Source organism: Taeniopygia guttata, chromosome 7 (genome assembly GCF_048771995.1).
Source record: "Taeniopygia guttata chromosome 7, bTaeGut7.mat, whole genome shotgun sequence".
Taxonomy (NCBI): domain Eukaryota; kingdom Metazoa; phylum Chordata; class Aves; order Passeriformes; family Estrildidae; genus Taeniopygia; species Taeniopygia guttata.
Genome location: NC_133032.1, coordinates 38,727,729 through 38,753,781, shown reverse-complemented (window position 1 = coordinate 38,753,781; position 26,053 = coordinate 38,727,729). Strand labels below are relative to the sequence as shown.

Sequence of the window (26,053 nt, the reverse complement as noted above, 5' to 3'; positions counted from 1 at the left end):
CTCCCCAAAGGAAAGGGCTCAAGGAGATGTTTCAGAGCCACCGACCTGCTCGTGCCAAGGACACAGTCACAGAAGGTGACATGGTTTCCCCACGTACCTCAGCTTCAATGTAAGGAAATTCAGATACCAGACGTTTCCCAACAATAGGCCACCTCTTCCCCGTCACCTGGGCTATTTTGGCCACCTCAAAAGCCTTGTCCCCGTAGGTGGAAGCCAGGTGCTGAGCTACCTGTGGAGAGGAAAACAAATCCAGCATGCTTTGAAAGCACATGAAGAACACGTTTCCCTTGACCATTCCTCATCCCCAGTAACAGACAGGCTGCCAAGGGTGCTGGGGTGTGACGGTGTGGGAGGAAGCTCTGTGCTCTGGAGGCTGGAGCAGCACTGCCCTGCTGTGTCTGTGCCACCGGGCCTGACAGCCCAGCTCTCCTGCCACACGGTGACCACGCTGCTGCACAGCTCAGGGGGCTCCAGGGACCACAGACCCCAGCAAGCCACAGCGTTTTTAGCAGGAAACAGTCAAGATATGGAGGAAGACAAAAGGGGAAGACGATGAACAATTACTGCCTTTCCTTCTGTCAGAACTATCTCTGGCCTAGCTCTGATCGGGCTCACCAGACCCTGCCCAAGCAATGCTGGTGTCTGACAGAGGGGAAGACCAAAGGCCTCCAAGGCAGGGGGCAGCGCTCACCTCGCTCTCCAGCCCGTAGTCCTGCACCAGTCGGATGTAGAGCGTGGGGCTCCAGTCCTGGGCCCCCTCCAGCTGCAGCCCCATGGTTCTGCAGGAGCCTGCTGGCAGCTTGTGCTCGCGCACGGCCGCGTCGATGGTGTCCCGGGCCATGGCACGGTAGGTTGTCCACTTCCCACCTGGGGGGACAGTGCTCACCTCCTTATGTGGGGCAGCAGCAGGAGCTTTTACAGCCTTTACACCCTCAGACACATCTGTGCACTCCATTGTCACACGGCTGCTGCCAGGCTTGCTCCAAGCCAGGCCCGTGCCACTGACAGAGTCATGGAGCAGAAGAATTCCCACGGAACAAGACTTTTGCAGGGAATGCCCCGGGGAAGCCCAGCAGAGCTGGAGTTGGAAGGGACCCCGTACCTGCAATGGTGACGAGGCCGCTGTCGCTGATGGTCACGACGTGGTTCCGGGACAAGGACTGCGTGTCCTTGGAGTCGGGGTTGGTGACCAGGGGCCGGATGCCGCTCCAGGCTGCCAGCACATCTCCTCTTCTCACTGTGCAGAGCCACACTCAGGCACGGCCAGCCCGAGCCCAGGGGTGCCCTGTCCCGCTCCACGCCCCTCTCAGCCCTGAGCACCCCAGAGCCGGGGTAAGCTGGGCCATGGGATCCCAGAACGGTGATGCTGGAAAAGCCCTCCCAGGCCATCGAGTCCAACTGGTGCCAACGCCCACCCTGTCCCCAGCCCAGAGCACTGAGTGCCACAGCCAGGTGTTCCCTGCACAGCTCCAGGGATGGGGACTCCAAATCTCCCCAGGCAGCTCCAGCCTGACCCCTCCTTTCCACAAAAATTCTTCCCAATGAACCTGAACAGTCCTTCCATTACATTTTATAAACAAAAATAAACTTTGTTACATGAGTGTAATATTTCCTTTCAGATCTTCCAAGCTTTTCCTCTAGGTTGAAGGCTGTTATTGCAAGATTTCCTCTTGACAAGCCATCTTTATCCACAGCCTTCACCCTGAGTGCAGTTACCAATTTGCTTTATACTGAAGTCTTTGGAACATGTTTTTAATACAACTTTCAAATGACCGATAATTGAAAAATCACTAAAAGGGTGTAAAAAACATCCCCCAAAGAACACGGAATGGATTTCCGAAATCAATGTGCTCTGCCAGCATGTTCAACCTGCCAAAATGAAGTGTTAATCACAGACACAAGACCCTGTATTAGGTTTATAAACTAATGAAACTACAGAAAGCAGCACGCGTGACGCTGTAATTAAGCAGCTGGAAGGTGTCCAAGCCTGTGGAAGCTGATAACCCTGGCACTGGCTCTGGCAGAACAGGCAGGGCTGTCGAGGGGTGATATGGGCAGTGCCGTTGTTATTGCAGCTCCAGCCATCTATAAACAGGAATTGCACAGGAAAACCAGCACAGGCCCAGCTGGGCTGAGCCACAGAGACTGAATGAACACTTCTGAACGTGCTGCTGGACAACACGTGGGAAACCAGGGAATGGCCTGGCTTGGGACAGACTCACAGCTCATCCCACCCCAGCCCTGCCACGGCAGGGACACTCCCACTGTGCCAGTGTTCCAGCCCCAGTGTCCAGCCTGGCCTTGGGCACTGCCAGGGATCCAGTACAGCTACAGCTGCTCTGGGCACCTGTGCCAGGGCCTGCTCACCCTCACAGCCAGGGATTTCTTCCCAGTATCCCTCTAATCCCTGTCCTACTCACATTCCCATCTCCCTCCCTGGTCTCCTGCAATTCCAGCACCAACTGCTGCTCCAGACACGCAACAGGAGCTTCCCTGGGCATGTTAAGAACTTCATACAACATGCAGACATCAATTCTCCACTTCAGGAAAGGAGGAATTGTTCATTTCCCATCCCCGGACAGCAGGTTTTCCTAAACCTATGCTACAACGCTCCTGCCCGAGTGCTTTTCAGACTACTTTAGTGCTGCAGCAGAAACGCAGCAGTACGAATATCATTTAAATAAACCAAACCCTGACTCTGGAGGAAGGATGGCTGCCTGGGCAGCGGCAGAGTCACCCTCCCTGGAGGTGCCCAAAGCCAGGTGGATGTGGCAGCTGGGGAGATGTGCTGGTGGTGCTGAGGGGCAGCATCCCTGCATCTCCTGCTGACCCCTCAGTGCAGCGTGTGGGACAGGCAGGGGACAGGCAGCACAGCCTGGGGCAGCAGCACAGCCCTGGGCAGCAGCACAGCCCTGGGCAGCAGCACAGCCTGGGGCAGCAGCACGCTCTCCCAGCCTGGGGCAGCAGCACAGCCTGGGGCAGCAGCACAGCCCTGGGCAGCAGCACAGCCTGGGGCAGCAGCACAGCCTCGGGCAGCAGCACGCTCTCCCAGCCCGGGATGCCCCCAGCCTCCCCAGCAGGGCCCCGGCGTTACCTTCCACCTCGGGGCCCAGGTAGTCGCGCACTTCGCTCAGGATGAAGTTGATGTCCTCCTCCGTGGGGATGGGGTGGGAGGTGACGTCCGTGGGGCTGTCCGTGGTCCCCGCGATCGTCATCTTCTCCCAGGGCAGGAAGAAGATCACTCTGCCGTCGCTGGTGGCCGGGTCCAGCAGCCCCATGTTGTCAGGGCTGAAAGAGGAGGGACAGGGCTGGCACCTGGGGGCTGCCCCTGCACCCCAGTGCCCAGGCAAGGACTGGGGCACAACCCCTGCTCTCGGGTACAGGGGTTAATAGATCTACAAATAATGCATTGCACTTGTGGCCAAGACACGGCTTTAAACAGGTGTCCCACAAGTTTGGGGAAACAAAGCTATGAAATCCCAGTGATGCCTCCAATCTGCCTCCACAGTAAAGGTGGAGCAGGAGGGGAGAGGGGTGGTGACTGAGAGGGAAAGGACAAGAGAGAAGAGAAATGAAGACATGTAATGAGTATCCTTGCAGTGACACTAAGCCTGAGTTTGTCACCGCCTGCCACTTCAGCAGGAAGGAACACCCACAGAGTCCCGAGGGATTTGGACCATGCTCGCAGTGCTTCAGCTCTGTGGCCCTGAATGGGGAACTGTGCTGTCAGGAAAAGGGCAAAAGGGACACTCGGTGGATGCTGCTGCTCGGGCATTTTTCATTACTTCTGCCAGTGCTACAACACAGTGATTCGGTACAAGGATGAAAAACCACAGTGCTCTGGATAGGTTTTCATTAATGTATCAGGTTTTGCTGGTGTAATGTAAGAAAGATAGCCACAGTATAAATCCTCATGGCTTATTAAAAAGCTCTGCTTGTATTTCAGAAAACAAAAGGCTTTTATAAACACTTCAAAGGAAACAGCTTTTATGTAGGAAAACATTGAACTGCCCCTTTTTTCGGTCACTTTTTACTTCAAGGATTGATGCTGACTTTCACTTAAGGTGCTGCAACTCCCTTTACAAACACGTGCAGTGGGGTCAGGGCTCTTCAGGCTGTGCCCCTGCTCCTGAGACACAGGGAGCCCATGGAAGGAGGGCAGGAGATGCAGATTTAGGTGGCAGTTGGGGACTTCAGTGGGGAATTATTCAACGGACTCAAATCCTAAGGCAGGCAAAGACCCGCTTGGGTGGGATTTACCTACTCAAGCTGAATATTGCATTTTTAGGAAGTCTGAAGTGATTACGGAAGGAAGTTGGCAATATCTGGCAAGGCTGGGAGAGAGGCTGAGAATTTCATAGCTAGCATGTATATTAGACCCATTTTAGCTGATATTTATAGACAGCTTAGGCACACGGTGGCAGAGGTACAATCTAATAGGGGAAGTCAACACAGGTTTGGGAAAGGTAAATCACCTCAGACAAATGATTACTTTTTAAAATGAAAAAGCTGTTGATTTAGAGACAGAGGAAATCAGAGGTTTAATATACAGTATCAGAATTCAGAAACTTTATAGACATTTTCTTCAAAGTATGAATTTTTTTTTATGTGATTTCATAAAAACTGTTAAAAACAAGGAAGAGAAACAAGACAAGACTTCCAACTAAGTTTCCCCAGAGCACCTCTGAACTGAAGTGTTTTAGATTGCACAGCAAGTGCTGAGAAAGGCTGGAACAGTTTTTCATATGCCAATGATTTACTGAAACACTGATACCAGCTATCCTGGGAAGCTCTCTCTCCATGCCCTTTGCCATGCCTGTTCCAGCTTATTTAAATAACTAAAGAACCACCCAAACAAATGCAAAATAAGGTGGTTTGCATCAGAAAGGAGCATCTTAACACCCAAATACTGGCCTTCCTGAGGCCTCAGGAGTCATGCTGCTGCACACCAGGAAAACCTCTGAAACAACACGGGTTTGAGGCAGGAATTCCTACAATTCCACCATGGATGGGAGCAGGAGGTAAGAGCCATGTAGCCACGGTGAGATTTCTCTTAAAAGATGGCTAAAATGGGCAAATTGAGGATTGGAAACTCCAACATGAAGCATAAAGCAATGCCTTTACAGAGAAATGTAGAGGCAAAAGGTCTGGGAGATCCATGGAAGGTCTTGGAACCTTGGAAGATCTCCAGCTGAAGAAGCATTTGACCAAAGCACCACAAATGCAGTTAAAGAACGATAAAATGTGACTTTCCATAGAGAAGAAGTGAGGTGCAACAGGCAGGTTGACCTGGAATGTGGCATGCAGAGCAGAGAGGAAAATTCCAGAAAGACAGAAAGATCTGAAATTGGTCAGAAGGGAGAGGAAAAAGCCTTGCCTCCACAGACACATTCCAGGCAGGAAGCCTAATTAATGAGGGGAGGAATTCTGGGACTAGTAATGAAGGACATCAATGAGTAAGAAACCCATGGGGAGTGAATGCATTAGGTTAACATTAGTTTTACAAAATCTTGACTATATTTATAACTAAAACCCTCTGTATGTTAAAAAAAATTCATTTGTGTGACTGTGGGCCAAAATCCTGTAACACATTCCCAGGGCACACGTGGACACGGTGAAATGCCAGCCTTCCTGCGCTGAGCAGTGTTCCTTGGCACCATGAGAAGGAAGGCCTGATACAACCACGAATAAATCCCACCAGTGTTTTCTGTTTAGCAGACAGCTCCCTGCTTTCAGCTATCCCACTCCAAGGAAATTCAGAGCAGTGTTATCTTATCAGCTGTGCTGTGGAGGCAGTGTGTGGGCAGATACTATTTTCCAAGGAAAGTAATGCCCACATGCTGGCATACACCGGGGAACATGGAGAACAAGAATTCTCCACATTCCCAATTAAAATTATTGGGTTATTAGAGAATAAATAAATCAGAGCTCTCAAGAGTATCCAGCCATCTTCTACTTTGAATTTGCTAAGTGAGCCCAGGTTCTAAGGCTTTCCATGTTTTTGTGTAGGGCCATAAAGCTAATCACACACATCCTTCTCCTGGCATATGAGGAAACTGGGATTACAGCCCATTTCTCCACATTTTTAGTGCTTTAAAGCAGCTATCAGGTCATTTTACCATTTTTCATGGAGAAAGATACAAAAATGAAAAAAACCCCAAAAAACCAGAAGAGAATGCAGGGGTGATTTTACACCAGGCCAAAAATGCCTCAATTTTACAGTGTGTGGTGGTGTCCTGTTGGGACAGCTCCGCAGAAACACCCCCTGGTGCACTGGAAGGCTGAATTCCCACTCTGAGCGGGGCTGTGCAAGGCATTACTGCAAGGGCACTGTATCAACACAACTGGGCTAAGTCCATAAAGGGGAATTTCCATTAGGATGCTAATGACTTCAGGAACCAAAGGTAATATTTGAGTTCCGACTGACAAGGCTGGCTCGGAGAAGGGGATTTGGCTTTGCACAGCAAACAGGGAGAGGAGCAGGGGGCTGCAGGGAGCAGAGTGCCATGGGAGCCTCTCCTGGAACACGGAGGGCACGTCCTGTCCACCAAAATCCCCACGGGTGGGTGCTGGGCCTGGGGCCACAGCAATGTGCCTGTGCTACTCTGAGCTACTTCCACTGCCAGAGACAGTAATTATTATTACTGATTACCCTGCCCATCCTCACTCATTCTGTGCTTTGCACTCCTGTTTCCTCTGAGCAGAGCCGCACCCCGGCAGAGACGCTGCACAGGGAGTTTCATGTGTGAAGGCAGGCACTGGAACAGGATGATCTTTAAAGTCCCTTCCAAGCCAGACCACGCTGTGATTCCATGATTTAACAGGACAAGTGACCCTGTAGGAAGGTGCAATCTCTCTGGAAGGTTTTACACGGCCCTTGGCTCCCTGAGGGGGTGACCAAGCAGCAGCACACTCAGCCCAAAGGCATCACTGAAACAGGTGCTTTCACACCTGGGCATGTGCTGCCTAAACGCCTTCTGCTTCAGCAGCAGCCCTGCCTCGGGGAGCTCTAACTAAAAACTACACGGCTTCAGTCTGTTGTGAATAGATGAAATTGTTCTCCTCGCCGGCACAGCGCCAGGATCCTCTTTAAAGCACACAAACAAAAATCAGACTCAAACTGTGCGCTCGGAGCTGCGGCGGAGCCCGCGGGGCGCCTCTCGCAGCTGGCTCACACACCCAGCAGCAGCAGCAGAGATCAGAAGGGGTGCCAGGCGGGCAGCAGCCCCCCTGCTCACCTGTAGTACCCGGGCATCACGATGTGCACGCCGGCGCTGGGCTGGCAGATGTTGGGCACCTCCTGATCATCCATTTTGCGGACCGAGTCTGTGAAAGGTCCCGTGGCATTGATAACACACTTGGCTCTGACATCGAACTCCTTGCCTGTGAAAGACAACAGAATCAATCACAGGCACCGTTTGTTTCTGCTCACTGATGCTCTTTGTTATTCATCTCCCTATGAACTCAACCTACCGTAGAGTGTACCCCGCGTGTCTGAACACAACAGCTGGGATGGGTTCTAAAAATCAACTAAGTGCTCACCCAACACCAGATCTGAGAGAAAATGTTTTACAGTGCAATTCCAGCTTATCTGCAAGGGCAGAGAGAGGCGGGCGGGGTGGAAGTTGCTCAGCTGAAATCTGCCTCTCAAGAAGAGAGATTTCAGTCTCAGCCCGCAGACTCGGTAAATGGGATTACTACTGTACAGCACAGAGCCCTTTACAATGTCATCTCTGCTTGACAGAAGGGCTGGGATGCAAAGCTCAGTCTGGCCTGCCAAAACACTGGGGTTTGTGTGAGAAATGTGACAGAAGTGGAAGCTGAGTGACGCTAATGGCACGGCCCAGAAAGATGGATCCTGTGCTGGTTCAGGGCTGTTTGCAGATGGCAGCGGCCCTGCTCCTCCCTCCTGTGATATCCCAGGGTGTCACTGTCCCCTGCAGAGCACCCCACAGACCCCACTCACCTGTGAGCACATCACTGCAGTGGGACCCTGCACACCCCACAGACCCCACTCACCTGTGAGCACATCCCTGCAGTGCAACCCTGCAGACCCTACTCACCTGTGAGCACATCCCTGCAGTGGGACCCTACACACCCCACTCACCTGTGAGCACATCCCTGCTGTGGGACCCTGCACACCCCACAGACCCCACTCACCTGTGAGCACATCCCTGCTGTGGGACCCTGCGCACCCCACAGACCCCACTCACCTGTGAGCACATCCCTGCTGTGGGACCCTGCGCACCCCACAGACCCCAGTCACCTGTGAGCACATCCCTGCAGTGGGACCCTGCACACCCCACTCACCTGTGAGCACATCCCTGCAGTGGGACCCTGCACACCCCACTCACCTGTGAGCACATCCCTGCAGTGGGACCCTGCACACCCCACACAGACCCACACCCCAGACTCACCGGTGAGCACGTCCCTGCAGCGCACACCACAGACCCAAACCCCATACATCCCCCAAACCCCATACATCCCCCAAACCCCATACAGACCCCAAACCCCACACAGACCCCAAACCCCACACATCCCCCAAAGCCCACACACCCCACACACCCCAGACCCCACTCACCGGTGAGCACGTCCCTGCAGCGCACGCCGCAGACGCGGCCGCTCTCGGGGCCCTTGAGCAGCCGCAGCACCTCGGTGTAGTTGGCGGTGGCCGCGCCGTAGCGGGCGGCGGTCAGGGCGATGGCCAGGTTCATGCGGGCGTCGTTGTGCTGGCCTGCGGGCAGGGGAGGAAGGACAGCCGTCACCCGCAGCTCGGGCAGCGTGTCAGGGTGCATCTGTCACCACTGTCCCCGTCACCGCTGTCCCCGTCACCGCTGTCCCTGTCACTGCCATGCCTGTCACAGCGCCCACCGCTCACGGCCGCTCGCTGCCGGGCTCTGTGCGCCCCACACCTGCCCTACAGGGACCCTGCCTGCCCCATGCCCACCCTACAATGACCCTGCCTGCCCCATACCTGCCCTACAGGGACCCTGCCTGCCCCACACCTGCCCTACAGGGACCCTGCCTGCCCCACGCCCACCCTACAGGGACCCTGCCTGCCCCATGCCCGCCCTACAGGGACCCTGCCTGCCCCATGCCCGCCCTACAGGGACCCTGCCTGCCCCACAGCTGCCCTACAGGGACCCTGCCTGCCTCATGCCCACCCTACAGGGGCCCTGCCTGCCCCACAGGGCTCTGCCTGCACTGAGCAGCACACAAACCATCCCTCCCTTCCCTCTATCATCCTGCCCTAACTCGGTACCCGCATCCCGGATTTTGACAGGACAACTGGTACTAACCAACAAGTCTGACTACTGAGCGAACACGACACTCGACATCCAAAACATCCTTTTAGAGACTGCCAAATTTAACTGCTTTTTTTTTTTTTGTGTATTCCTTTGAACTTCCCAACATACAACATAAAAGCACCCAAAAAAGAGAAATAAGTGGACAAGAATTAATGAAGGATTCTTAACACATATCATTAAAGATTTATTACTGAAATTCCCTCGTTAAAGAAAACCAAGAGAGAGGTGGAGGGACTGTGAGGGGAAGATGATTAATTACTCTGAAATACTGGCTTCACCTGAGACTTTTCCTATTTATTATTGCACTGAAGTTGGAGGCCTGGATGCTGGCTGGAAAGAATTACTATACATTGAAGGGGCCAGGCTCTGTGTGTCCTGAATAATTAATTTCCGAGCAGGCTAAACTTCCTGAGGTTCACTTGCCCACCTGTTTGGACCACTCCTATCACAGACCATACTGATAAAGTGATAAATCTGTAATAGATACTGTAGGTGATTTATGTTGCCAGCATTCCCAGCATTTAGTATAAATGGTTTATGTAAAGTTTGGTCCTTCGGATTCTGCCTGCGCAAATCTCCAGCCCCCGTGCAAATCATCTGTTCCCAGCTAAAAGGGCAAAGTTATAAAGATGGGATCAATGGGCTCGCAAGCACCGCCTCCCCTCCCCAAACCCCCCATCCTAACCCAGCCCGGGCTGTGCGGTGCCATCCGTCTTCAGCTGCGAGAAAAAAGTTACACAAAGTGTGCAGAAACAGCAGCATGATAAAGCACCGATGAAGAAACAAACAGTAACTCCAGTTCCACTCAGCAAACAACGCCCGGGATCTGCCACAGCAACGGAGAGCAGCACAACAACTGAGCGAGACGTCAGGAAAAGTTGGGGATGCTCCATCACACGAGATGCACGAGAGGGAACAACCCTCGGTCAGAGCTGGCAGGCAAAGCTTTCAGTAAATGCAGGGCCTGCTGCTGCTGCCGTGGCAGGAGGGATCAATGACCTTATGGGGTTCCCTCAGAGCTGCCCACTTCCAGGCAGGGTTGAGAGAAGGTGCACCTCGTGTGCAGAGGGAGCACTGGGTGAAAACGAGACAAAGGACAGCATGAGATGTGGTACAGCAGCTGCTTCCACATCACAACAGGGATTCCAGAGGAACCCGGTGAAAATGGACAAAGGACAGCACGGGCTGTGGTACAGCAGCTGCTTCCACATCACAACAGGGATTCCAGAGGAACCCGGTGAAAAAGGGACAAAGGACAGCACGGGCTGTGGTACAGCAGCTGCTTCCACATCACAACAGGGATTCCAGAGGAACCCAGTGCTCAGGGAATGGCTGGAGTGGCACTCAGCGCTCTGGGCTGGTTGGTGAGGTGAGCTCACAGCTTGGGCTCGATGCTCTTGAAGGGCTTTTCCAACCTAAGTGCTGCAGGGATTCTGTAATCCAGGAGATGCTCCCCTAGCCTGAAGCCAGGGGCTCTCAGGAGCTCACTGCTCTGAGACATGCCCCTGTACTGGTGCTGAACTGGGGCCAGCCTGACCCACGCTGCAGGACTCAGCTGTCCCAGGCTATGCAGCAGCACCCCTCAGACAGGGCCCCCAAACCCCAAACCCTGCCGTGCCACCAGCACAAGGGGGTTTGTTCCCCCCTTGCAGCAGGACCCTGGGGCCAGGGGAGTTCAGGCTCCCCTAGTCCGCTCCTGCCAGCAGTGCCCCTGTGGCACCGACACAAACCCCGCTGTCTGTGGTGCCCTGGTGTGGGGATTCATCACATTCAGCACGACCCCGCTTCAGCCAATATTAGCTTTGGTCTATGGAGCCCTGACTGTTTAAATTTGGCGAGTTTGCCTCTTCCCAGATTTGTCACTTATTTGTCCAGAGCAAGAGCAATCCAGAGAAGCCAATCAGCAGAATAAATAACGTGGAAATGGGTAGCTTCTATCAAACCAAACTTCCAAGTAGCAATTGTTTAGCAAGCCCCAAATCCAAAGGCTGCTTGGCGTTTTGTTGAGCCTCCCAATGCTCTAAAGTCAGACTGAGCTCAGGACACTCTCAGCACATGCCAGGATTTGGACCACTGTGCTCAAAACAACATTTTCCTCCTTTCTCCGAACCTCTCATCCATTTCCCCTCATCGTTATTCTGACGCAAGAACCCCCGTGCTATTACTCACTGCTCAGCTGTCCAAAAGCAACTGAGCGCCCATGGAATGCATTTGCAGGCAGAGGACTGGGAAATAACCAGTTCCTGATTAACTACATGGCTAGAAAAACACACTGGCTTCAGATTGATGTGACCTACAGCGTGGAGTCCTCGAGTATTTCATGGCATAAACAGCAGAGATCTGGAGAGCTCTGGATTTGAAAGGAGTAAAGAGTGACTTCCTACCTTGGGAATTTCTCATCTGTGGAGAACAACAGTGCAACAGCTGAGGAGAGACGGGGTCACAGGATAGTGGTTCTATACTCAGGAACAGCTGGGCTTTGCCTTTTTCTCAGGCTGCCAACTGGCATGTGTGTATTCTGCCTAGATAATGGCATTAAAATCCTGCACTTGAACAGAGTGCAGAATATCCTGGATCAGCCAGTCCAACTCCCTGCCCTGCACAGACCCCAGCAGTCCCACCCTGTCCCTGGCAGAGCTGTCCAAACCCTCCTGGAGCTCTGGCAGCCTCGGGGCTGTGCCCATCCCTGGGGAGCCTGGGCAGTGCCAGCACCCTCCACCCAAAGGGGAAGACCTTTTCCTGATCTCCAGCCTAGAGCCCTCCTGACACAGCCCCAGCCCTTCCTCAGGTCCTGTCCCTGCTCACAGAGAGCAGAGATGGGAGCTGCCCCTTGGGAGGGAGCTCCAGACCACAGTGATGGTCTGGACACTTTAACACTCTGTAGGGAAAGGGAAGGATAAAGCACAGACAAGGTTTTGCATCTCAGCCTTTCTGTCCCTGCAGTCAACTGCCACTCTCCCCAGAAGAGAGATCCCCCCAACAGGAGAGAAAAGCACCCCCAAGCTTTAGCTCCTCCAGCCCAGACGTGTAAAACCCCCACTGCCCCTTCCCAGGGTGCCTGTTCAATGACTCCACTCCACAAAACCCGAGGGGTGTGATCACAGGCAAGGGAGCCCCAGCTGCCAGAGAGGCTCTGGGTTACCCACCACAGCCATCCCCGTCCTGCACAGCAGCCACTGGGGCTCCAAGGCCAAACAGAACCACGAGCCCACCTTGCTACACAGGTGATCCCTTGGCGATCCTTTGGGGTTCTCCAAATACTTCAGCCAAAAAGTTATTTTCTAACAACAGAGTGGCTAAACCAAATTACTTTGGCATCCTTCTCCACAGGTGAGTACACCCCTGAAGATCCCCTAATCTCCTAAGTGCAGGCACCACAGTGAAGAGGAAACTGTGGCATTCCCCGGGAAGGGATGCTCACAGCACCCTGCCTGGAGAGGGCTGTGCTGCTGCAGGGCTGGCTTTCAGCACTTGTTCCCTGCGTGATGCCAGCTGTCACCTGCTGCACCAACAGAGGCAGGCACAGCTCAGCCCACTGGGAGAAGCCTCCCTGAGCCAGCTGATGGAGCATGCTGAGCCCCCGTGGGTGGTGCCTCTGGAAAACAGCAAAGAAACCTGAAATAACCATCCTTATTTGCTGCTTTCACCTGCTGTAATATGGTGACCATTTCATTCTTACTGAGGGCAGTCAACCCAGCTTTTCCCAAAACACTGCCTAAGTGCTTTCACCAAGTTAACACTGAATCCTCCAAGGAACCCCTCAATCCTGGGAGCCACACTGCTGAGGACACTGAGTGTGCAAAGACACTTTGAGGAAATCTATCCCACACCACGTTAAGCCCAACAGTGATGCCATTTGGTTTATAATTCCTTCTTTTTGTGTAATTTGGGAGAATTCTATTTTCACTCCTTAGTAGCAAATGCTGTATTTCTTCACATCCGAACAGACAATGTTTCCGTTGGCGCTCACAGGATCCTCCCCCAGAGCGCACACAGCGTACATGCAATTTTATTTTTATCAGAGCTGAGCCCCAGCCAGCAGGGAGTGGTAACAAAGCCCACAGACCGGAGAGATTTGTTTGGGACTGGTTCAGGAGCCTTGTGTGAAAACCAGAGCGTTACTGGGGGACTCTGGCAGTTCTGGTATGTTCTGTCCTGTGTCACTGTGACAACTACCCCATCACACCAATGCACAGAATCAGAGCCCCAGACAGGCTTGGGATGACAGGACCTTAAAGCTCACCTGCCTAAGGTGTATTCCCTACTGCAGCCCTGCACCAGGTAACTGAGGGCACACAATAATGCAACACAGGCAGCCAAATCCTTTCCTGCTCAAGGTTTTCTCACTGTGTACGCACAAACCTTACCCCAGCCTCACCACACTGAAGGCTGGTGAGTGATGACACAATTATAAATGTGCATTAGGTGTATACAACTACACTCCACTAAGCCACCAAGACTGTCCCTCTCCTGTAATTTGAAGGAAGTGCTTAATTGCACGAGCAGTTTTATTGCAAGCATTAAGCAGGAGCCCAGGAGCTGTTGTGCACATGGAAAGGGTGAGATCCCAGCCAGGCACGATGAAGATGAATCAGCTGGAGTGACTCAGAATCCTTCCAGACTTCTCTGAGCGAGAGCCCAGCGAGTTCTCCTCCCCAGACAAGCAGAGTAAGCTCAGGGGGAATGTCCCCTCTGACTGTGAGTCACAAGTCAGGACAATGCCCTCAGACCTGAACTCTCCAGCTCTTTGAGTCACAAGAAACCCAAGTGGGATTTGCTGCAAACTCCCCGACTTTCTAGGCTATGCAGCACTCACATCCTGCTCCTGTCCTGCTCCAGGGGGACACATTCTGACTGGTTCCATCGTCCCAGCAGCACAGTGACAGCACTCCTGGCTGTGCCTGCAGCTCCTGCAGGGCACACAGAGCCCAGCCCTGCTGTGCCCTGGGCCACCCGTGCTGCTGGAGCGAGGCCCGAGCAGCGGGAAGGACGATGGACAGGTGAATAAGCACTGGAAATAACCACACGCCACATTTCAGCCCTTTAACACCTGCTGAAGGCGTGAGCTTCCATGGCAGGGAAAGCCTCCAGCCTCCTCACAGGTAAACTGATCCCAACAGATTCAAACTCAGATTTGACACATCCAGTCTAAATAACCCAGTAGCAGTCACCTGCATTTCTGACCTCCTCCATTTAGCACCAGCTCAGATCACAAGAGCTAAACCTCCCTACTCTTGGAAGCACAGAATGGTTTGGGTTGGGAGTGTAAAGCTCAGACCATTCCAGCCCCCGAGCAGGGACCATTTCCACCAACCTGGCTCGGGCACCTCCAGCAGCAGCCACAGCTTCTCTGGGCACCTGTGCCAGGGCCTCCCCATGCTCACAGGGAAGGATTTCACCCTGATCTCCCACCTACCCCTGCCCTCTGGCCGTTTAAAGCCAGTGCCTCTGTTCCACTATGATTTGTTCCAAATTCTGTAGTTATAAACAAAGCAATATCACAAGCAAGAGGCAGAAAACCCAGAAAATATTTTTACAGAAGAAATCCCAATATCCTTCAAATGTCTGTCTGATGGAGTCTGCTGCCAAGTTACAGCACAAGAGCTAAAACTCCTACTGAAACTAAGATCCCAGAAAGCAAAACTAAGGCACAATATCCACCACATCCAGTGACAGACAAAATTTGGAATTCTGGCTCTGTGTGACTGCTTTATAATTACGTTGTTTCCCACTTCTTTTGTATCAGCCTTCAACTTGTCACTACACTGTGACTGCCGTGTCAGCGGCAGGAAAAGCGCCGTGTTAAAATGAAACTAAACATTGTCACTGTCAGTTTATGGCAAGGCGCTGAAATGTCAGCGTGACGCCCGTCACGGCGGGGCTGCCGCGGCCGTGCCACCGCGGATGTCACCACAGCTCTGTGTGTCCCCAGTGGCGCCTGGCTTCAGGGAAACCCCGGTGAGCGCCCGGGCTGGGGTTTGGTTTACCTGCCAGCACGGCAGGGACAGCCTGTGCTGAGTGGGAGACACCTTCCAGACCAGCCAGCACCACCACAGTCACCCCGTGACCGTGTCCCAGATGCCACATCCAGATGCCACCTGCCAGGCACGGTGACTGCACCACCTCCACACACAGCTGCTTACCATACCTGCCCACTCCTCCAGTGAGAAGGTGTTTCTAACACTGTCCTGCTGTGTAGTTTTCCCCTCTCCAACTCGACCAGCTCAGATATGAGGGGCTGTGAGGGGAGGAATACCAGGAGAGGGGGAAAATATTCAAAAGAGGCTCTTACCCCAGGGTATGTTGGAACAGCTCTCTTTATTCTGTGGTGTCCACGGGAGAGTGGGGCAAAAGAGAGAGAACGGGAAATGTCAGGGGTCTATATAGGTTTTGGACAGGGTGGGCTTCCCTGGTTCTCTGCCAGCCCCGCTGGGGCAGGAAGGAGGATCCAGGGGTTATCTTGATCAGAGTCACAGGGTCCCGGGGAAGGGGGCACAGGGTGCCCATGAGCTCACCATAACACTGGTGCTCCCTGTGCAGCCTGGGGCCGGGTCCCCTGCTCCTGTCCCGTGTTCTCCGGGAGCAGTGAGGTGTGCAGGGATCCCATCACCACTTCCCCTCAGGAGCAGCACCCCTGGCACCCCGTGACCCGCTGCAGCTCCCACAAACAGCCCCGGGCTCACAGCAGAGCTCCATCCCCTCCCTGCAAGCCACGACACCCCGGGCACCCCGCGGGTGTTTGTGCCACAATGAACAAGCAACCTTCAGGAATAATCTTAAATCTTTTTGGTAACATGAGCTGAAGAATTATTCCCCGTTCACTTCTTAAGGGACACAAACCCCATCCTTTGCTTATACAAGCATTAGAAAAAGAAAAGAGAGAGGCCCTGAATTCAGCGGAATATTCATCATTTCCAACCTTAAACGCAGAGCGTACAAACAGACGAATCCGGCAAGTCAGAAAGCAAAGCCAATTTAATCTGTGGCTCCCCTGAGGTAAATGTAGTTCACAGTCCTGCCCCCACCCCAACCTCAGCCATAATCCCTGCTTCCTGGAGGTAAGAAAGCACTGGAGTGAGGAAAATTCTGCAGCAGGATATAATGATCCAAAATGACAGGGACAATAATGACAATGAATTTCATGTCTCCCAGTCATGAGCCGGGGATGCTTGACTGGGCTGACTCACACGATTAAATTGTTACAGGTACAGCAGGAGATGCAGTTATCATCCGCTGCTTTTGGGAAGGCGCCCGGGGCAGCGGGCAGGCAGCGCCACGCACGGCCCCTGTCGGAGCAAAGGGCTCCTCCTGCAGCCTCGCTGCCCCTCCACAGAGGCAAAACTGGGTTAAAGAGGCAGCTGGTGCAGGCCACTGATTTCATCCCTTCTGAACAGGATAAAAGAGCCCTGACGGGGAAAGCGCGGTGGGACCGGAGCGGTGAGGCACGGCTTTGTGTGCTGGAGGGAGATGGGGGGCACTGGGAGGTGGGCAGCACTGGGAGATGGGCAGTGCTGGGAGATGGGGGGCACTGGGAGGTGGGCAGCATGGGGAGGTGGGGGGCACTGGGAGGTGGGCATCCACAGGAGATGGGCAGCGCTGGGAGATGGTCCTGCCTGTCCGTGCCAGCTCCAGCTCCAGCTCCAGATTGCTCCAGAGCCCCATCCTGGGCTGGTCCTGCCTGTCCGTGCCAGCTCTAGCTCCCGAACACTCCAGAGCCCTGTCCTGGTCTCTCTGCCCCTGCAGCCCTGGGAGCTGATCCTGCCTGCCCATGCCAGCTCCAGCTCCAGAGCCCCATCCTGGGCTGGTCCTGCCTGCCCATGCCAGCTCCAGCTCCAGCTCCCGAATGCTCCAAGCCCTGTCCTGGCCCCTCTGCACCTGCAGCCCTGGCACATGCCCCTTCCAGCCCCGCAGCCTGCAGGATTCCAGGGGCAGCTCTGAGATGCAGAAGGCCCTGGCACCCAGCGGGGCAGGGGCACACACCGAGCGTTTCCCAGCTCCACCGTGGGTGTGCCTGCAAGGCTTCCCTCACCCACCCAGCCTCAGGGTGGGAACACGAGCAGCTGTGGGTTTAAATTCACCTATGGCAGGGCTGTTCAGTGACAAACTGTCAGAGGTTTTACAGCCGGGGAAGGAAAACAGCCACAGTTGTCTGTAATACCCCTATTACAGCTCAACATCTCCAAATATCCATTTGTCAAACATGAATTATAAAGCTATAACATTTCATAATTCAGGACACACTCAAATCCTAGGAAAAATAGCTACAAGAGCCTAAATAAAAAAAAGCATTTATTCCATTTTTGACAGCTTAATGAATGCCCTACTCTTTTGCATTGATTTTTGTGTGTGTGTCTGTGTGTGCACGTGTGCCTGGGAAGGATTTCTCAGGGGGTTTGCTGTAAACAGGGAAAGCAAAATCCTCAGCCAAGGCTTTTTCTACTTTTTAATAACCTCCATATTAAAATATTTCAGCAGAGAATGTATCTAAAACTACTGAGAATGCAAAAAGCAAAAAAACAACTACTTACATCCCAGTAAACATACTGGAGGTTTGTTGAACAAGACATTAAACAATCCAATACCTCGGTGTGGCAAGAGAGTCCCGGACACAGCATATGTTAATTTCTCTTTCAGGAAATAACAGCAAATTCAGAAAGCATGGCCAGCAGAGCCCTAGAATCTTAAATTCAGGATTGATTCCAGAACACAGATTTTCCTTACATGCCTAAGGGCTCGCCTTGCAAGGCAAAATATGTTAAAAAAGCCTGCAAGCACCTAGAGACAGAAAAATAATGTATCATAAAGAGAACCGTGCCACTTGGAATTGCTGAACACTTTACATTGACACACTCTGGCCAGCTGGATCCCTGCTTTAAAGGTTTTGCGAGTTCTTATCATAATGAACTCTATATAATTTAAATGGAGATTAATTCTTCCATTTAAAGTGCTTTGGAACAATCCTGCCCGAGATCCTGAGCTCAGCCCAGCCTCTCCCCATGCCTCCTCTCCAGTCCTCCCGCAGCCCCTAAGTGGATCTGACAGATCCCTGCTCAGATAGCAGCCGCCTTCTCCCCCCAAAATGTTGCCTTTTTGCTATTCAGGAGTATCCTAATACCAACAAATGCTAAATGCAGTCTGACATGTCCCCCTAAGAAACAAACTTGTAAGTTGTGGCTTCAAAGCAGACCTTGAATAAATAGGACACGCTGTGTACACCCCGGCTAACATCCAACATATGCTCTGGCTTCCCGACGCTCGGGCAGAGCAGGAATAGCCTCTGGACAAGGCTGTGATTTGCTCTTGCTGGTGCTTCCACCGTTCCTGATGCACCATTTCTTTGTGGCTGTATAAACAATTTAAGGGATGTAATGAAGACGACCCCGGCGCGGTTGGGAACGCAGCGTCCCCATGAATTATGGATGGCTGGAGGTGCCACGGCCCCACCAGGGCCCACACAAAGACAGGCACCCCTGGGCAGGGCTGCAGCACACAAAAATCAACCTAGACCCCGAGTGCTTGCAGCTCTTCCTTCCCCTTGGTGCTGGGGATCGACAGCTGTCATCATCAACAGCTCTCTTTCCAACAGTTACAGGGACAAGGAATGAAGGAAAGTGAGGAAACAGGATAAAACTGCATTTAACAGCACTTACAGTTAAGACACTCCATCCTTAGAAGGCCAATTTATTGAGTCATTCTTTAGGGGAGAGAGAAGGGATGGACGGAGAAGAGAAAGATGTCACCTACTTTAAGACTTGTATTTTGCCTTGCCATTATTTAATACTCTATTTTATGACTAATCCTTCTGAAAGGACTAAAACAAGTTTAATTTCACCACCCCCTCCTCTGCTTTCAGTTCTGTTCCCTCTCCCTCTGTGCTCCATCCCTCTGGATGCAGGGTGTGACAGTACATCACTAAAATTCAAGCACCACAACTTACAAGACCTAAAGGGAGCCTGCCGAAATGCTGTGACTTAAAGGCCATTTCCCGTGGCCAGAACACAGGTTAATTGATCAGGACAGAGCAGTTCATGTGCCCAGCCCCACGGAGCCCCGCTGCCCCACGGGAGCTCTGCTGCCCCACGGAATGCCCCACAGCAGAGCGACAGCAGCGAGCTGAACAGGGCCTGTTACAGCTGAATTAACACTCAGATGGACAGCCTTCACTCTGCACTAGCTGCAGCCCCAGAACATGGATATCCTCAGTCCAGTCAGAGAGAAAAAGAGGCATTTCTTCCGGGCTAAGGCTGGAAAAAGTCCCAGAGGAATGTAAACAATTGATTATCTTGCTTTCCATTCACACTGTTTATAGAAATGTCCTACCACACTGACCTAGGTCCAGTGCACCAATCAGGTGAAATGGTTTTACTTTAAAACCAATGGAATTCATGTTCACAGTGTTCTCTATAAAAGAGAGAAGTGCTTTTGAATAAACACTCAGTTTACCTTCTGAAATCATATCAGTCATTTCACCTGTCCCTGGCTCAACAGCATCATCAGAACACTCAGATGTGTATTATCAACTCACAGACTTCATCCCACCTTGCTCTTCAGGGAAAGGAAGGTTTGGTGGAGCTTGGAAAGCCTTTTAAATTTTAATTCAAAGAGCATTTCTCTACATTCTGCCTAAAACCAAGGATAACTAAGCTGTATCTTACAAAGAAAGCAAAATAAAGCAAGACAGATTTTTTTTTCCCTTTTTTTTTTCTATTTTACTCTTTCTTTCCAATACTGAGTGTGGGTGTGTTTCCCTCTGTTGGGATGGCACAAAACCTCCAGAGACATCTCTCAGTCACTCAGAGCCCTGCCCTGCCCATGTTTGCCATCAAAGCCCACCCGGCATCTTGATGCTGAATCTTTAGATATACAGCACTGTTTAAAACAATTATTCATGTAAGAAACATGAAGACCAATTTTAAGGCTATCCTGAAAGATGCATCTTTGGAATGCTGGAGTAGTAAATAGCCACGATACAGCCAAATTATTTATTTAATCAGAAAAAACTTCACTGGATTATAAATAGATTTCAAGCTATAGTGCTCTTATGAGAAGTGTAATTACAGTTAAGAGAACCACTTCGTTCTTCTGGCAGGCTCCTGGGATCCCTTAAAACAAGCTAAGGAATAGCTCAGGATACGGAAAAAATAAATCTGAATTCCCTCTCTGTGTGCTGTGTATGGCAGGTCCTGGTACTGGGTACAAAAACCACCACGTAATCCCACAACTAATTTTGCTACATTTGCAAATTTTTCTCTCATTTCCTCCAGACCTTAAAAATAAGATAAAATGCAGCTTCTATCAGTAGTAAAATCAAGTAAACACCAGATCCATCCTTTAAATCCAACCCTCCTCCCAAACAAGATTCTGCACATACATGCTCCCACACCTATACATGAAGTTTTAATTGATTTCCACACTGCTGGGCTCTGTCTGAGACACCTCCAATAACCAACACAAGCTTTAGCCTCATAAACCCCACTGGAGTCCAGCGTGTTTCCAGAGCTCTTCCCAGTCCAGAACCCCTTTGATGAGCTGATTAATTGTTCTAAATGCAGCTCTACAAAGGGAAAAGAATTCCCTTTAAAATCCACCTGTGTGAAGACCTTTCTGCTGCCCAACGGTCAGAAACCACATCTCCAGCAGAACTTCACTAGCCAAGAAAAGCCATTGCATTTTCTCCTACACGCAGTAAGTCGCTGTCGTGAAAATAAAACTTATCTCCCAAACCAGCAATTCAGAGGCAAGTTGAATCCTTCAAGCAGAGAGCCAGTGCACAATCCCCAGGCTCAGAGCTGTGTTTTTAGCCCAAAAGCAGAGCACAGAGCAGGCAGAGGCCACGCACCGTCGTAGTAGACAATGGCTCCCACCAGCTTGTCCCGGCGCAGCATGGGGAACAGCTCCAGGGCCCGGGCCTTGGTCAGCACGTAGCTGCTCTTCAGGCACTGGCTGCCTGCCACCAGGTCATACAGCTTGATCCCAATCCAGTAGTAAGGCAACTGCCACCACCTGGGGGGAAACAGGCGTGAAGTGAGAAAAGCAAAACGAAGCACTGAGGAGTGCGTGCACTCGGTTATTGCAGTACAGACACAGAATGTTCGTACAGCACTTCTGCCTTGTACAGCTGTACAAGCTCATGGTAACAAGACAGTGTAAATACTCCAGACTTAGGTGTTGTTTGCCACTGTTTTCAACTGAGCTGCTCCCTGCAACGAGTCAGGCACATACAAGGATTTGTTTGCTCCAAAATCAGGATCTAAAGGGGGCTGTTGTGCCTCTGTGTGAGACACTGGAGCTGTGTGTGCAGGCTGAGAGGATTCCCCCAAGGCAGGGTCTGTGATTCCTGCACAAACAGGACCACAGGAAATGCAGGCAGCCACTGACCTGCACAAGCCACAGCTCTTACAAGCCCCTCACACTAAGACAGGATAAACAGGAATGGTCTTAATAAAGTTAAGTTCCTTTAGCAGAACCTCCCTGCTGTAAGTAGCCTGCTCCAGGGAGTAATTGCTCTTACAGACTGGAAACCCAACCCAAAGCACTGAGTGACTTCCTCAGAGGAGGAGGAACCTGTTCTGTGCACACCAAGTGCTCACAGGGACTGAGCAGCACCGTGCTGAGGACACTGGGAGGACAAGGGTGCACTGAAGGAACAGCAAACACATCCTGGAATGGGAGCTCTTTGCAGCTGTCCCTGTCGGGGTGCTGGAAGGCACTGAAGGGCTCCCCAGCATGTGCCCCCCAGAGCAGCGACTGCTGGCTGGGCACAGGAGACCTTTGTGCTTCTGCAGCCCAGCTGTTCCCCTGGGACAGCTCTGAGAAACCCCTCCCAGGCCAGGTTTGCTTGTGAGAAGCAAGGTAAAGGAGAGAAGGCAGGGCAGAGCTTACTTGTAGATGGGCAGCATGATGGGCAGCGGGGCCGAGAGGTGGGGCGCGCTCTGCAGCAGGTGGGCACGCTCCTCCAGAGCCTCCTTCACCATCCTGTACTGCAAAACAGCAGCCAAACAGCAGCCAAAGTCAGTGCCAGAGCACCCACCCTCCTCCAGAGCCTCCCTCACCATCCTGTACTGCAAAACAGCGGCCAAACAGCAGCCAAAGTCAGTGCCAGAGCACCCACCCTCCTCCAGAGTCATCTTCAGAATTCTGTACTGCCAAACAGCAGCCACAGTCAGTGCCAGAGCACCCACCCTCCTCCAGCCCTCCTTCACCATCCTGTACTGCAAAACAGCAGCCAAACACCAGCCACAGTCAGTGCCAGAGCACCCACCCTCCTCCAGAGCCTCCCTCACCATCCTGTACTGCCAAACATCAGCCACAGTCAGTGCCAGAGCACCCACCCTCCTCCAGCCCTCCTTCACCATCCTGTACTGCAAAACAGCAGCCAAACACCAGCCACAGTCAGTGCCAGAGCACCCACCCTCCTCCAGAGCCATCTTCACCATTCTATACTGCCAAACAGCAGCCAAACAGCAGCCACAGTCAGTGCCAAGCACCCACCCTCCTCCAGAGCCTCCTTCACCATTGTGTACTGCAAAACAGCAGCCAAACACCAGCCACAGTCAGTGTCAGAGCACCCACCCTCCTCCAGAGCCATCTTCAGCATCCTGTACTGCCAAACAGCAGCCAAACACCAGCCACAGTCAGTGCCAGAACACCCTCCCTCACCATCCTGTACTGCCAAACACAAGGTCAGTGCCACAGCACTCACCCTTGGCACCAGGGCAAGCACTCAACAACAGACTTTATCCAAGAATCAACACCTGCCACCATCATCACTAGGCTTTCACACTGCGATCTGCTGAGAAACCCAAAGGATAAGGGAAAGATGCCCAATAAAATAAAGTTGTGGTGGTTTGATCTTGGCGTCTTGGCAGCACAATTGCACAAGTTTTCATCTGAACATAGAGCTCCTGCCCTAACGAGGGGCAGGAGGCACTTGAGGAGGGCCAGGACTCATCCCACAGCACAGCTCCATGCCAATCACCACAGCTCAACCCCTCTGAACTCCGAGCTGCAAATGCAGAAGGTCTCTTCTCCAAACCAACCAATGTCCATCAGTGTGGGGGTGTTCTCTGCCAGGAAAGGTGGGTTTCTCTATGTGGGTATTTCCCTCTGAAAAATCACCATTCCTGCAGCAGCATTCCAACCACTAAAACATACTTTGAGGGGCTCCAATGGAAAGACAATGTGATTCTTTAAAACAGGAATATCAGGCTTCCACCCACAAAAAAAATGCACAAAAGCATTTATAAACTATCACTCATTTACCGTATTTTATTTCCCCATGCCAAAATAAATCACTCATTTACCATCTTTTATTCCCTTATTCCAAAATAAGTCGCTCATTTACAATATTCTTCCCCCATTCCAAATTAAATCACTCATTTACCATCTTTTCTCTCCCCATTCCAGAACAGCCACTCACTCCCCCCAGTTCATGACATTACCAGTCACTTTTAATTTGATTTGATTTTAAGCTCTTTCTGTTCCGAGATCAGCCCTGTCCCTGCCTCTCCTAAAACCCAGGGCATGGCAATGACACTGCCCACCAAAGCACAGGAAAGCTCCCCAGAGAAAACACTTGCCATGTGGAACACAGCCCTGCAGTCCAGCACTGGAAAGCTCAAAAGGACACTCAGCTCACACTGGGACAGTGAGGCACCTACCAGCACAGACAATTACCTGCTCGAAATCCAGCTTCATGATGGCCTTCTGCAGGTACCTCACTCCACCATGGATCAATTTAGTGCTCCTGCTGCTGGTCCCCGATGAGAAATCATCTCTTTCTAGAAGGGCTGTTTTTAGTCCTGTGTTACCAGAAAACCAAATTAACTTCTTAAATTACACAATTTGTATGTAATTCATTAAAGACACTTCTCTAGGGTAGAGACAATCAGAAGAAAAATTACTCTGTACATGGATAAATTTGTATTCAAAGTGTAGTGCACTGTCTATATTGTAATGAAAAATTTTAGCCTTCTTCCTGAGGGAAAAGTCAAAGCAGAACTTAAACAGCAGCACATTAAAAGCTGGGTATTTCACAGTGGAAAGGCATTACTGCACATTACGGGGCCACGCTCCCCAGGGAAATGACAGCTTGCATGCCTGGCAGGAACAGAGGGGCTCCATGGACACTTTTAACCCTTTGCAGCACAGAGCTCTAAACCTCTTCACTAACCATTGGAGTGGCATTCCAGAGAGGGAGACAACTGGCAGCTCTGCTTACTTGGAGTTTGCCTCAGAGGGGCCCAAACCCAGGGCAGAGCCACAGAGCACGCTTGGAATTCTGACATTCAGGGAACATCCTGATCAGCCTTAACCACTGAATCCCTTGGGCTGGAAAAGACCTCCAGGATCACCCAGTCCAGCCATGCTCCAGCCCCTCAATGTCCTTTTGTCAGGAGGGACCCAGAACTGGACACAGCACTCGAGGGGCCTCAGCACTGCCAACACTGAGATTTGAGCATCTACCGGTCTCCCAAAACTTTTATGTCCTTAAAAAAAATCTAATTATTACTGGTAACTTACAAAGATCAGAGCAATTTATTTTTGTCGAATGTGACTGAAGATTAATGGACACAATCAGAAATAATTTGGTGAAGATTTATCAAACACACGAAAAGCAAAATTTGTTGTTAAGCGAAGCAAACACGATAAAAGAGCAAGTTCCATGAATGAACAGCAACGAGACACAACTCATTAACCAAATGCCCGTGAATATTTCACACCTCAGAGACCTACTGATATAACCAGCATACCCAAGAAAAGGATAAACAGAGATTAACTGTAATAATTTCTGTCTGCTTTACAACTGCATTTCCAGCCAAAGCAGAGCAGAGGCAGAAGTGAGAAGATGTTTGTTCCATGTTATTAAATACACCAACCAGGCTGGAGTTTGGACTTATCTCCCTGTGGTTGGTCCCTACTGCTTTGTCCATCTCCTATTACCTCCCCTGCTGGATGAGTGTTTCCCAGCTCCACCCGAAAGGCTCTCCTGAGCCTGGCTCTCCTGGGCCTGGCTCTCCTGGGCCTGGCTCTCCTGGGCCTGGCTCTCCTGAGCCTGGCTCTCCTGGGTCAGGTTTTGCCCCTGTTTCTGAGGTCCATGTCCAGGTTAAGGAGCTGAGAACTCCAGGGCTCTCTGCTCTGGCAGCTCCCCAGAGGTGGGGCAGCAGGAGCACAGATCTGTGTGACCCCACAGGGTCCTTTTGCTTCTGAGAACAGAGGTTTCCCAGCCAGGACAGCCAGTCCTCTAGCTCTGAGCCCTTCAGGACGCCAGTCTGGGAAGTTCATTATAAGCCAGGTGAAACGCAGATGAAAAATTAAATCTCTACAATTCTAATATAGATTTATAGGGACGGTCTGTTTTTATTACAGCGCTGGGCGCACGTAGGGACTTCTTTTTAAAGGGCATGTGCACTCTTGAGAACTTCTGATCTTTTTTAATTACTTTAAACTAATTTTTATATGTATAGAGTTTTACAATAGGTTCATGTATATCCATTCTGTTGATTTCGCATTAAACTTACAGTTAGTTATACTTGTATTTAGTTTTTGTTTGAAAGTACAGAAAGAACTCCTGGGTCACTCTGTGTTGGTTGTTTTAAGATCTGAGGAGTCTTTATCATCTTTTATTTTTCTAGTGCGGAAATTTGTATTTTTTTCTCTTTATTTGGGGCAACTTTGCTAGTGCTGCAGTTACTAGACTAAACAGTGTATTTTACTCAGGTTAGCAAGCTCTGAGTGGCACATTT

The 26,053-nt window shown here is 51.4% G+C and overlaps 1 protein-coding gene across 3 annotated transcripts in view; it reads right to left on the bottom strand.

Moving 5' to 3' along the window:
- The window catches only part of GPD2 (glycerol-3-phosphate dehydrogenase 2), a 50,591-nt gene that overhangs the window by 7,630 nt on the left and 16,908 nt on the right, over positions 1-26,053 (bottom strand). For all 3 annotated transcript variants that reach the window (XM_030278209.4, XM_072931791.1, XM_030278210.4), the window contains exons 4-12: positions 23,985-24,109; positions 22,191-22,288; positions 21,148-21,311; positions 8,582-8,734; positions 7,239-7,383; positions 3,095-3,288; positions 1,103-1,237; positions 692-867; positions 98-229 (exon numbers count right to left, since the gene is read on the bottom strand). In XM_030278209.4, coding sequence (XP_030134069.4) covers positions 98-229; positions 692-867; positions 1,103-1,237; positions 3,095-3,288; positions 7,239-7,383; positions 8,582-8,734; positions 21,148-21,311; positions 22,191-22,288; positions 23,985-24,109 — 1,322 coding nt within the window. The remainder of the gene's footprint in view (positions 1-97; positions 230-691; positions 868-1,102; positions 1,238-3,094; positions 3,289-7,238; positions 7,384-8,581; positions 8,735-21,147; positions 21,312-22,190; positions 22,289-23,984; positions 24,110-26,053) is intronic.